The sequence below is a fragment of the Sinocyclocheilus anshuiensis genome, unplaced genomic scaffold (genome assembly GCF_001515605.1).
Source record: "Sinocyclocheilus anshuiensis isolate Anshui unplaced genomic scaffold, SAMN03320099.WGS_v1.1 scaffold615, whole genome shotgun sequence".
NCBI classification, from domain to species: Eukaryota; Metazoa; Chordata; class Actinopteri; order Cypriniformes; family Cyprinidae; genus Sinocyclocheilus; species Sinocyclocheilus anshuiensis.
In genome coordinates, this window is record NW_015552647.1 from 1,297,104 (window position 1) to 1,310,862 (window position 13,759).

Below are 13,759 nucleotides of genomic sequence, written 5' to 3' on the forward strand. Positions count from 1 at the left end.
TAATTTCTTACACAAACACACACACACACACACACACACACACACACACACACACACACACACACACACAATGAAGATTTTTAAACAGTAGTGCATATAATTTATGTACATATAAAAATATATTTTTTTTAGGCATAATTAAATAAATCAGATTCACAAGGCAAATGATGACAAATGATGACAAAAACAGTGTGCATGTGTGTGTGTGTATATATATATATATATATATATATGTATGTGTGTGTGTGTGTGTGTGTGTGTGTGTGTATGAACTATTACTTCAAATTTACTTGATAACATACTTTTGCATAAAATCCTAACCTACATCAAACTCACTCAAATTGCTCAAATCACACAGTGTGTCCCCTAAACCCCTTTCTGATTCTGATTATTAATTATCATTATCAGAAAAGGCTGCAATATTAGAATCACATAAGCTGCTTCACCAGCTCCAAATGGCTTGCCATACACCCACTCACTAGTCTGTATAATACTGAGAGCATGCTTGACGTTCCTATAAAAAACAAACAATAGATGACCCATTTCAATAGAGCCATGTGAATATGAATCTAACTACTGAAGTGAGACGCTCAGTGAATATGTCAATTCTATCACACTACGGGCACATGCTCCGTTCCATGCTACAAATCCTTTGACCTCCTTCTGGAAGCTTTATTATCCTTTCTGCTGGCAAACACTACACTGCCACGTACAGAGTCTTGAGTTCAATTAACAAATTCATATGATTGAATTTCTCCCCACAAATGTTAATTTAAAAGGCCCAGGATAAGACCTTTCGAATCATTTAAGACAGACACCAATCCAGTGCTTTTTAAACTGCTTGTTTTTTGCAGGAAGTCAAATAGTGGAACAGAAAATCTACTTTGGCAAGGCAAACTCCCTTTTTCATTTATCCTACAGAATTGTATTTCAGGCAGTCAGTGCATATACAGAAAGCCCAACAAGACTGCCAAGTGCGTGCTAGATTTTATTAAGGGTACAAAGGGTATAAAATGATTAATACAACAACGCCATACATTTCAAATTAAGCTTGACTTTTTATGGAATGCCACCGTGACCTTCTACAGCGAGGTGCTCATTGCAGAAGGTCACAATCACGTGCATCATGAAATGTCATGTCTCTCAAGGATACAAGTTAAATGAGACACTGGTTGTGATGTTCTCACTGTGAGTTATGACACAAATGGCATAGCGAGGTCGAGTACAGTTTTACGTGGCATAATGACAGTGGAAAAGTGTCATAATTATGCCACTCAAGGTAGTTTAGAACTTTACAAACACCTGAATCACCTCAACTTACAATTGAATCAAAATAAAGTTGTAAATACAAATGTTTATTAAATTTAAATTAGATTTTTAAATGCATCTAATACTTATCTTATTAATGATATTTATACAGTTGGATCTGCTACAGTCTCTGCTAAAATAAACTATAATCACTTATCCTGTGTTCATTTTTCTCTACAGACAAAACACAGATCATAATGTTCTTTTGCATAAATACAATTTGCATTCTATAAAACACCTCCAAATGAATAAATAACTGCAGTAACATAACCAATGCCACTATCTACTGATTTATTACTGCAGTTTCAATGCAGTGCAGAAATGCCATATGGTAACAGTCATGCTTTTTTTTTCAAATTACTGTAAAGCTTTATGAGACAAAGCTGAGTTGTCAGCAAATAAAAGAACAAATTCCAGAGGTAGAAGAAATGCACACATATGTATAACAATAAATTGAAGGAAAATTATATGTTGACAAGGTTGTTTGTGATAAATGTAAAAGGCAAGAAAATCTAGAAATCATGAGCGAATAAGAACAACTCACCATGGAAAGACACACGACCTCTCGCAGCATTCTTTCCGCGACTGTTTTCCGCTATGCACTCATATGTCCCTGTGTCCTCTTGTTGAAAATTTGGAATCTCCAGAATGGCGTTAGAATTTTTCAGTTTGACTTTGTTTGGGAACGAAAAGTCACTGGTTCTTCTCCAGCTGATCTTGGGAACTGGACTGTGAATACGCAACAAAGCCACCATTAGAACATACAAATTCATTTGAAAGACAAGTTTATCTAAAGCAAATATACTTTTGAACTCGGTATGTTTATTCCCTGCGAGTCAAATCATTACCTTGGCATTGCTTTTATCAAAAACAACATACATTGCATTCAAGCTATACATTTTATTATTATGTATAGGTCTTGCTTTTACATTTTATGCATTTGGCACTTTTATTCAAAGCATTCAATGTATTTAATCATTCATGCATTCCGTAGAACCAAATGCATGACCTTGGTGATGCTGCCACAATGTTCTACCAGCTACAGGAACTTTTTCCTCATTCACAGAATTCCATCTGTGGAATTATAAGGTTAACTCCAGAATTATGGTTTAACATAACATTCAGTGAGATGAAATCAATTTGGCAGAAGCTTTTATCTAAAGTCCAAGTTATGCTTTTTAATATTATGTGCAGATCTTGTATTTACATTTATCCATTGGCAGACACTTTTATTCAAAGAATTCAAGGCATTTTATTAATCATGCTTGCATTCCCTTGAAACCAAATTCATAACCTTGGCATGTCTAGCACCATATTCTAACAGCTACAACTTTTTTCATTCACACAGTTTCAGGTGAGGAATTACCAGGTCAAAATTATGGTTTAATGTAATGTTTGGTAAGAGGAAATTAGTTTGGCAGTTGCTTTTATCTAAAGTGACTTATATTGCATTCAAGCTATGCATATTATTATTAATAATAATTATTACCAGTATATAATTTTAGGGTCAGTACAGTTTTTTTCTTTTTCTTTTAGAAACTAATACTTTTATTCAGCAAGGATGCCTTAAATTAATCAAAAGTGTCAGAATTTATGTAGCAATGTCAACTTCTCATTCCTAAGAAAAATCCAGAAAAAAATATTAAGCAGCACAACTGTCAACGCTGAATATAATAAGAAATGATTATTTAGCACCAAATCAGCATATTAGAATGATTTCTGAAGGATCGTGTGACACTGAAGATTGGAGTAATGGCTGCTGAAAATTCAGCTTCGCCATCACAAAAATGTAAAATATGTTAAAATAGAAAGCAATTATTTTAAACTGTAATAATGTTTCACAGTTTTACAGTTTCTACTGTATTTTTGATCAAATAAATGCAGCTTCGGTGAACATAAGAAACATTAAACAATCTTACTGACCCCAGACTTTTATGGTAGATGCTTTTATCCATGCATTTAACTTAAGCATTTTGATCTGTTCATGCATTTCCTAGGACACAAATCAATGACACACCATGCTGGTGTTGCTAGCATCATGCTCTACCAGCTACAGCAACTTTGTCTGAGGAAGTGAAATTCCATAATGTTTGGAAAGAAAATCAATTTCCCCCTCATTTCTTCAAAGCTGTACCCTATTAAGAAAATCTGAGTGTGAATGGATCTGATTCACGTTAGAATCTGGGGTGACGTGTTCCTTGTATGGTGTGAAAAGCTATCATCTCCCGCTTTTTGAAAACCTGCATTACTCCCCTCTTTAAATGACAACCCTCTTCCTTTGAAAAGAAGCTCACAGCTCTATTTCCACACTATTTAAGGAGTAAATCTTGCGGGTCATTGCTCTCTGCAAAGAGGGCCATTATGGTGAAAATCTCTCTGTAAAAAGCTTCCGTGACAGATTGCAAATCGTATTAAGAATGAACCTGAAGTGCTGATCACAAATTCGGTGTATTTTATAACGTGGGATAAAAATAAATAACGCTAAGCAAGGGTGTGAACTCAGGCAACAGTTTGCGGCAGTAGAACGCAGACAGACGCAGGTGCATGCATGTTGGACTTACTTTCCCAAGGCAAAGCATTCTAGCTTCAGCATGGATCCTTTAGCAGCTGGAATGGTGTCGGGGAAATGAAGCTCTATTTTGGGCTCGTACTCTCCCATCGCTCCTGCCATGGGCAGACAATACAGCACAGATGCATACAGCATTGTCATTCATGATTTATGATATACAAGCTTTGTACTCTAGAATACAAGCAAAACAACAACAAATGGCAAAACACAAAGACCTGTCAATGAGCAGGGAAGCTGAGAAGATTGTGCCAAAAATACAGAGACATGTTATTAAAGATTTATGGAACACACATAATAAAAACAGGATCCATCTCAAATGGAAATGTGGCCTCCTTTGAGGCATTGTCAAGGGTGTGGGTTAGTGTTCTTAAAAGAGGCAGTTTAGCTTTCAAGACAGTGGCATAAATAGATCTCTGACATTTACGAATGAACATCTCCCTAAAAATGTCACAAGCTTCTTCAACCCAAGTGAGATATACTGCTAAAAATATGTGAAATCTATGTTAATAAAACAAACAAACAAAACAGACAGCTATGGTTGCCATAAGTTTACTGTACAAAAATATGGTGCAACATTTTATGTTTTAGAGACTGAACTTAAATTTACAGATAAAAATGTATATTTAATTAACTAAAAAATTTAAATATAATGCTAAATACTAAAATGTATTTTTTACCTTTATAATGTACTGACCACCACCTTAAATCACAGGTGGTAAATAAGCCGCATAATTACAGTTTATGACGAGTACCTATGACGAGTACTAATATGTAGAAGGTGTCATATACACAAACACAAAACATCATCATGGTAACAAATATGACACCAAAATAAAATAAAAAATGGAGGGGGAGGGGTTATTCCTTGATTATTCAGACAGGACAGTGGAGAAATGAGAGGAAAGTATTGGGTAGAGAGAGGGGATCGGGATCGGCATAGGACCTTGAGATGGGAATCGAACTCGGGTCGCCGTGAGCGCAGTTGCGCTGTATACGTTAGCGCACTAACCACGAGGCTATCGGCGCCGACTAATGTACGTATTTGATAAGAAAAAAAAAAAACTAAGAAACTGTTGTAACATGTAAATGTAACAGTATTTTACCGTAAAATTACATGAAATGTCCCATTACATCTATTACAGTTTTTTGTATAGAGGCCTGTTCACATCAGGAACGATGACTATAACAATAACTATATTAGTGTCCACACTGAAATCACATTCTGTTTATAATAAGCATATGCTGCAGCTATGTCATCTGCCACTTTAAATTTTCAAGCTCTTTCAAGCAGGATGAATTCTGATTGGATGTCAATGTTTTTATCGTTCATCATTCAAAGTTATTCCAATGATATTGTTCTCTGTGCCATTATCTTTATAGTTGTGGTGTGAACTATTCTTTTAAATTTAAAATGATTTTTTAAACAATATCGTTATCATTAATCATTCTTGATGTTAATGGCCTTAAAGGGATAGTTCACCCAAAAATAAAAATTTGCTACTAATTTGCTGTCAGTTTCTTGCACAGACCGATCTTTTCACTTCATAAGACCTCAATATATCGTCATAAGCCACGGGTGTTAATTTTGTGTTCCTTGAAATAGGAAGTTCTCAAAAACATTTTTTAGTTCTCAAAAACGTGCTGCCGCTGACTTTTATGAATCACCAAGGACCACGGTTTCATCTAAAAATCATCAGCTAAAAAGTAACCTATATCTTGGATGGCCTTAGGATTATTATTTTTGGGTGAACTATCCCTTTGAGGGAACTTACTCTTAGCAAATTCGCAGGTTTTTAGCTTAGAATCTTTGCATTATTTTACCATTAAAAATACAACCTTTTTTTTTTTACAGTGTATGCTCCTATATTGTGTTAAACTGTGCAGTATTTGATGGACACCCCTCTTACCATCATTCCTCAGAACTAAAGGTGTTGGCGAACTGAACACCCTCTCCTTGGTAATAGTATTATTAACCACGCAGGTGTAATTCCCAACATCGGACGTTTCCACTTTAGCTATGTAGAGATTCCCCGTCTCTTGGGATACAAAGCGCCGGCTGTCTTGCTGGACGAAGTGAGGGTACTCATTGAAGACCCAGGTGAATGTGAGCTCTAGAAAGATGTCAGAAACGGAGCGTTAGATCCTGACACAGACATTTATACTTTCAGAAAGGTGTTGAGTCACTTTGTTCGGTAAACTATAATCTCGGCTCAAAAGCGCGTACAAAGCGTCTGCATTACACCACTCGCTTCGCCTCGGGCTGACCTCCTTAGGGCAGGTAAGGCTCAGTAAACAGAGCGACTCTTCCTTTGTGAGGCAGCAGGAAAGGGAGCGAAACAAACTAGATTAAAGCGCCTCACTGGCACTCTTATGACACATGCCCTGTCCGGCTTCACCGTGGCTGGGGACGGAGGCTTCTCTCTTGGCGTCATTCATGCATGGCTGACTCTTACTGGAAAGGGCTGAACCAAAGAAGACCAAAGGCCCTGCCACAGTGCATTAGCGTGTCATCTACAGGAGACTGAGAGGGGGAAGGGAATGGGAATGAGAGGCTCGTGCACATGATGCAACTGTTGGAAAGGTGTACAGGATGGCTGCCACTCAAAAAGTGTCCCCCGAGACTGCACCGCACATCCTAAGACGGGGAAACACGCTGGCAGGCTGGTTGTCGTGAAGTTGAAAGCAATTCTTTATGATCAGGTCAGCCCGGGAATCCCTGCATCAGAGCTCTGTTAGCTTCATAAGAAGTGATAGCTTTTGTCAAATGCGCTGAACGTAGAGGAAGAGAGAAATTGCGATGGTTACTGAAAACACAAACAAACATGCTGTTCAGCAATACAATGGAGGATCTTTATGAGGGTGTCTGATGTTAGAGGCCTCCACAGAGAAAAATAGGGCAATCATGGGATACTTGACATGACCTCCACATTGTGATAATACAATATCAGAGTTATCTATATTCTATTATGGCATTTTAAGGAAGTGAGGCATAATAGAAATGCTGGAAAAATGGCCTACAGCTGGAAAATAAAGGCCGACAAAGTTAAAGTCAAGAGATACTTGTTCTGAATGTACTAAATGTGCCACCATTCAGTCTTTTTATTCGATATATCCATGTTTATGCCTCCACAGAGAAAAATAGGGCAATCATGGGATACTTGACATGACCTAAACATTGTGATAATACAATATCAGAGTTATCTATATTCTATTATGGCATTTTATGGAAGTGAGGCATAAAAATGCTGGAAAAATAGCCTACAGCTGGAAAATAATGGCCGACAAGGTTAAAGTCAAGAGATACTTGTTCTGAATGTACTAAATGTGCCACCATTCAGTCTTTTTATTCGATATATCCATGTTTATAAATGTAATTAATAGAATTCAGAAACAGAAAGAGCCACACAATTGAAAAGGCACATTGAAAATGTATTTTGATCAAAAATACATTTATTTAATCATCCAAAATCCTTCAGATCAGTCTAATATGCTGATTTTTTTATCAATGTTGGAAAAAGTTGTGCAACTTAAACTTTTTGTGGAAACTCTGATACTCTTTTTTCAGGATTATTTAATAAATAAAAGTTCTAAAAAACAGCATTTGTTTTGTAACATTATAAATGTAATTACTGTCATTTTTCGTCAATTGAAATTAAATATTAATAAATACAATTAAATACTACTACTAATAATAAGAAGAAATCTTACTGACGCCAAACATTTGAACGGTAGTGTATAGTGGATTTTAGTAGATGTGGAGCAGAGAATAAATTTGATCGCATACTATTTTTCAACAGAAAACATAGCGTTACCCTGGAAAAAGGTGTTTTGAATATTACTACAGTAGAACAATATAGCTTCCTCTACTATGATAAAACAGGTTGGTAATAATAAGTTCAGCAATCTCAACAGACAGCTAGATCATGATAAAGCTTTTTTTTATCTAGCGGGAAACTGCAAATGTGGAGCAGAGAAAACTTACTTTTAAAACATTTGATCACATGCTATTTTACAACAATGAGCATTCAGCATTGCTCAGGGGGATAAATAGTTTAGATGTTTCAAATATTACTAGTGTAAAACAATACAGCTTCTTCCACAATGATAAAACAGGTTGGTAATAATAACCCATTTGTCTTTTGAGTTCAATATGCAGCCTAAATCTTAACAGATAATGAGCAACTACTGTATATTGTAATACTTAAACTTATACACAGCAAAAACTTTTATAATAGAATCAGTTGAAAATTTGCAAAGCTTAGCATTCTTGTTTGCATTTTGCAGTGATAAACAATTGATTACCTACTCGGCACAGAAAATGCATTCGTCTAAAAAAAACATATTTCTCACTAATTGGGTTGAGACTTCAATTTCAGGTCTTTATTTCCATTTGCCTCCAGATTCAGGTCTGATTGAAAAGAAAGTGATCCAAATGAGAAAACAAATGAAGCCAAAGAAAAGATGGCAGGATCTACGATCCATAGTAAATGAGTTTCTTTAGAAGGTCTAATGCTAACCAGCATGCTTACTCTGAGTAAAATGACCATCAGTGTTTCAGAAACGTGTCTCTTAACCACAAAATGTGCTGATTAAATTTCTGCCTTCTCCAGCACTTTTGAATGATTTATTTAGGCTTTTTAGTCATACTTAGCCTACGTTTTCAATCGCTGGTGACATTTAAGCCAAACTTTAAAGTATTCTCATATGAAATGCTCCTCTTCTGGGTTCTCTAATTAAACAAATGCTTAATTACAGATTTATCTCAGCAAACTATAATTGCCCAGCCTATGAACCAAATTCACATCTTCTCATTTCTGACATCTCATTTGTCGCAGTAATAGTCACGACCTCTAATTGCTATTGATGTCTCTCACTGCCTGGTTCTTGTTTGCACTTGGGGTCTAATGACTTCTGTCCAATTACAGCTGGTTGAATTACAACCTCAGTCTTGTCTAAGGATAGGCGCTATATGCCTAAGAGAAGCACACTTAACATGCAAACATGCATTTCCGCCACTTTTGTTTCCAGCTTGCGAAACAGCACTGGAGTGTGAATTTCTACTGACCTTTATCACACTTCTCAAACAGTAGTGTAAAAAACAGCCTGTATCAATGGAGGCGACAAGAAACGATTGTGTTTTTTTTTCTTTACAATTTATTCACAAACAGTTCATCTAAAAGCCCTACTGCAGTTTCATATAATTTCTCAGGGATGGTGAAAAAGAAAAAATGGTTTCATGTTATTCAATGGGATGAAAGGAAGCATTTTATGGATTGAAGAGCAAGTACATATGTGTGTAGGCAGCACTTCACAGATTCCAAAGTCGAAAGTGAATTGCCATTTGCAACCCATTTTAGTTCCATCTTTTGACATTGTGATGCAGGATATAAAGAAAGTAGGGCAGGACTTTCGTCCATCTGGAATTGATTGGATTGTGAAATGTAGCCCGACTGAATGACAGTATTTGGTTATTGGTTAACAATTATACAATAACTTGCATGACCCAGTGTTGTTAACTAAAAATAAACTATTAAAATTCATTTTCAGTATTTGAAATCAAGTTGAAATAAAATATAAATATTAGTTGAAAAACTTTAAACTTAAAAACCTAAAAAAATTGAAATATTGCCTTGGCAGCTAAGTGAAATTAGCTGACTAAAATTACTGAAAATACAAAGCTATAGATGAAGCCGATAACACAATTACTAAAACTTAACTTAACGTAACTTAACTTAACTTAACTTAAATTAAAACTGCAAATATGAAACATAAGCTAATTGGAAATATTAATAAATAACTATAATGGTATAGAAATAATACTAAAATAACACCACTGCGGCATAAGTGACATCAAATGATTAAGCAATGCAGAGAGAGAGCATTTTGATTGAAGATTATGAAAACAAAAGTTTCATTTGACTATCCAGTGAATCATTCACAATAACACATTAATAAATGGCGACTTAAAATGGATATATAATAATATACCAACTTACCACCGGAATGCAAAGGTGTGCCACATAACAAAACAACCCCTTGGCCTTCCCTCACATTCACAGCACTTCTTGTCTGCGTTTTGAAGCTTTCCAGATCTGTAACAGATTAAATGTGGAATAAAATACATTTGCATGAGGCAATTATTTTTCATGCATAATGAAAACGGCATTTCATATTATAGCAAAACTAATGGTGAAGCAACATCGACTGTAATCGTTTAGTAGCGCTCAATATTTGAGAAAGCAAAAAGAAGGAAACAGAATCAGTGATTGAGAATAATCCAAAGCAGACAGTGGGTGTCTAACAATGCAGTCTAGTGAACCACTATGAGGGTGTATGAAAAAAGGGATGCTAACATCGCCTCCACCTACCAGCAGTAAGCCGCATCATTACCAGAGATATCTTAATCTCACCCACTGAGCCAGCAGCCTCCCTGTCAATACATGTCCACACAATTCATCCTCACAAATTAACAGGAGGAGAGGAAGTTGGCAGCCAGCTCGCATACCTGGCATGATAAAAACCTTCTCCTTGTTTCGTGACAGAGAAGGCCTTCTGTAACCGTAGCCTGCTGTGCCAATTCCACACCCTTAAGCAAACAAGCCAAGAGCCAAGCTCCCCAACACAAAAAATATAGAGTCAATGTGACCGATAAGACAAATTACAGAGCGGGGAAAAAAACAGAAAAACAAAAGAAGCAGAAGAAAACATCAGGATTAGGGAGAGGTGGTGGAAAACAGTGGGAAAGATTAATGAGAGATTCCCCGCTGACCGAAAAGAAGTCCCACACAGCCGGGTCATACTGAGCCGTGGTGGAAGTGGAAAGAGCAGGACTTGCTCGGCTCATAGTAACAGGATGAATGGATTAAGAGCCGGCGCGGCAGAGCCACGGGCGCTGATTAATGGTCTCTTGTGTTAAAATCTATAAGGCTGGACTCATGTGATGGCTGTAGGCCGTGTGGTAAGCCAAACATCTTCACAGTGAATGGCGTTGCTTATAAATGGAAAACATTCATATATGGATGTGAAGGATGAAGAGTTGAGCGTTTATTGATTAATTTCCATAACTCTTATTGATTCTTTCTTCTTATGGGACGGTGGAACTTTCAACTTCAAGGTCCTATTCATTAAAGGCCTGAAGCTTGGCATACAACTGGTGTTCAATTTTATAAGTGTTAATAAAAAGTAAAAATAAAATAAATAAATACAAAATGAACGGTTTTATGAAAATAAAAATCCTAAAACCTAAAAAAAACCTTTTTGACACCAAAATTATTTGAAATAAAATAAAAACGTCCACAAATAAATTTTTTGATTTTAATATATGGTTTGTCAACTTGAAACCCTTACAAACATATTAACCATTAAAAAGCCTCTAGATAGCAAAAACATTTCAAATTGATATATAACTGTTATTTAATATTGCTAATGCTTTAAATAATACAAGCGGTGAAACTGAATAAACGAAAACTACAAAAAAAGTTAATAAAAAATTAAACAAAAACTAAACTAAGTTAAAATGCTAATTGCAAATAGAAAATAAATAAGAATTACAAAATTGAAAAAATAAAAATAAAAATTAAGTATTTAAAATACATTAAAACTATAATAACCATGAATGCTAAGGCATTGCTATGTGGTTGCTAAACTGTTCTAAGCGGCGATATACAAAAATACAAATTTAACATGCTTTTGATCACCCCAATACAATTTTATTTTTATACAGGGTCTGCTGGTTAAAGATCTGAATAGGCTTTGAATTCTAGTGAGCTTGTGTGAGCCATGGTTTGTCAGGTCACAAATCTGCTCTGCTGCTATTGCACCCTTGAGAAAGGTACTCATTCCAAACTCGCCCCAGGAGAGCCAATAGAAAGCCACCATGGAATAAATCTCCCAATGACAAATTTTACAGTTAAGCATGTATTTCAAACTGGCTTGCAGATGCAGGAGGCAGTTTTCAACAGCTGTCTGAAAGATAAGAAATGCCACAATGACATATTATCAAAGTCAGCAGCATTATCATCCTATTAAAATCATAATTCCCCTTTGACTAACCAATGATCAATATAGGAAATAAATGTCAAGCAAGTCCTGTTAACCAGTCCCCTGAAGTGAAATTCATTATCCCACCCATAAAGATGGGAATCTGTCTCCTAAGGGGCACGTGGGATGCCCTGTGTATTCGCATGGTTGGATCAATAGTTAGACGGCACGAGTGTGAAGAGTCTTTGCTGTCAGAGAAAAGGAGTGCATGGCCAGGCTTGCTCTCATCCCAAACGACCCTTCTCCCATCTTAAAAAAAACTGATTGGAGCTTCTTATTTCTTTGAGCATGCACAAGGACAGCATTTTAAATCATCTGCACAGAGGCCAGGTGGCTAGATGGCTATTCTCATACTTGGCAGTTTACTTTGTGAAGCAGACAGTATGGGTATTAATATGGCGAGTCAATACGCAGCGTACAAAGATGCTGTTGAAGCTGGTGACTAATGAGAATGAGTGATGGAGTTTGAAGTCGATGAAATGGCGCTTCACCCGGTGAAATTGTCACATTTGACAGCTCGTTTGATTGCTCTTTCTTCAGCAATGCCATGTGAATACCAAATACCAAAACTGGTGCTTTTACAATATCGCTTATATACAGCCAAATGCACCTCCGGTTTGCCACTGTTTGGACAAATCGAGCCACAAACTTGATATTGGTTGAGCTTATGTTGCTATGTTGGATTTAGATATTTCAGTTAGACTTCAATACAGTAAAAAAAACAGTAATATGTATTTATTATCTTTTATATATATAGTGGCTTTGGAAAAAAGCATAGAATACAGTACTTTGATAAATTAACCAAAAACTCTAATTTTAACAAAAACTTTCACATAACTTACATGCAAACTGTAGTGTGGCTCTCTGGCTGAGAATGGTTCCCCGGTTGTTGGAGGCAGTGCATTGGTAGACACCGCTGTCTTGGTCCCGATCCAGGCCGGTAATGATCAGGTTACCCCCAGACAGGCGACGCCTCTCGTCACCAAGAAGATCAATGAGCGTTCCGTTTAGAGACCATCTGGAGAGACGCAAACACAATCAGGAGTGTGGTCTCCAGAGAAGCTAACTCACCAATATTCATCACATGCATCGATCTGATGAAGCCTGCTTCATTATACAGCCAGATTCAGCATGAAACAAAGCTCATTGATGACATTTGTTTTCCTTCTTTGTTCTTCTGCAGTACAATCTGACTAATAACTGATGAAAGCAAGCAAAACAGTGCTGAAGATTAAGAATACGAAAAATCTAATTATTTATTGACCTCGAAGATGTGCAATGTTTAGTCGTGAGTAGGTTTGTTTTAGTTTCCAATAAAATTGCTAGGAAAAACTATGAAAGGTTCATTATTTTTCAGTGTGATTTCAATTATTTAGCTACAGTTATATGTGGAATATAAAAATATTAAATATGGAGTGTGAAGAAATAGAGCAAATTAAACACAGCAACTTGGACTGCTTGACAAAATGCTGCTTGTTGCTAAATAATTTTTGGTAACACTTTCTATGAAGCCTGTATTTTTAATACATTATAAGGGTATTCTTAAGGCATTATAATTAATGCATAATGCATTATAAAAAAAACGTATAATATATCAACTCATGAATAATCATAACAACAATTATAATACATCATAATACTTACGTATTTGTGGTTATAAGTTTAAGAGTATGATTATTTATAACACACAATGGACACCATATTAAATTAATTTACAGAATAATGGACTGTATCATATCTTGACATTTTTTATTTAAGATCTGCACAGTATCTTACTACAGCTTGTGAGTGGTTATATGTCGAGTGTTATTTGAGTGTTTCCTGTGGAGCTAATGTTAATTA

General features: G+C 36.0%; 1 protein-coding gene across 1 annotated transcript in view; it reads right to left on the minus strand.

The window, feature by feature from the left end:
• Window positions 1–13,759, minus strand: part of LOC107666965 (contactin-3-like) — a 69,996-nt gene that overhangs the window by 31,484 nt on the left and 24,753 nt on the right. The window contains exons 4-8 of the mRNA XM_016458523.1: window positions 12,760–12,935; window positions 9,874–9,969; window positions 5,785–5,988; window positions 3,870–3,972; window positions 1,853–2,037 (exon numbers count right to left, since the gene is read on the minus strand). Coding sequence (XP_016314009.1) covers window positions 1,853–2,037; window positions 3,870–3,972; window positions 5,785–5,988; window positions 9,874–9,969; window positions 12,760–12,935 — 764 coding nt within the window. The remainder of the gene's footprint in view (window positions 1–1,852; window positions 2,038–3,869; window positions 3,973–5,784; window positions 5,989–9,873; window positions 9,970–12,759; window positions 12,936–13,759) is intronic.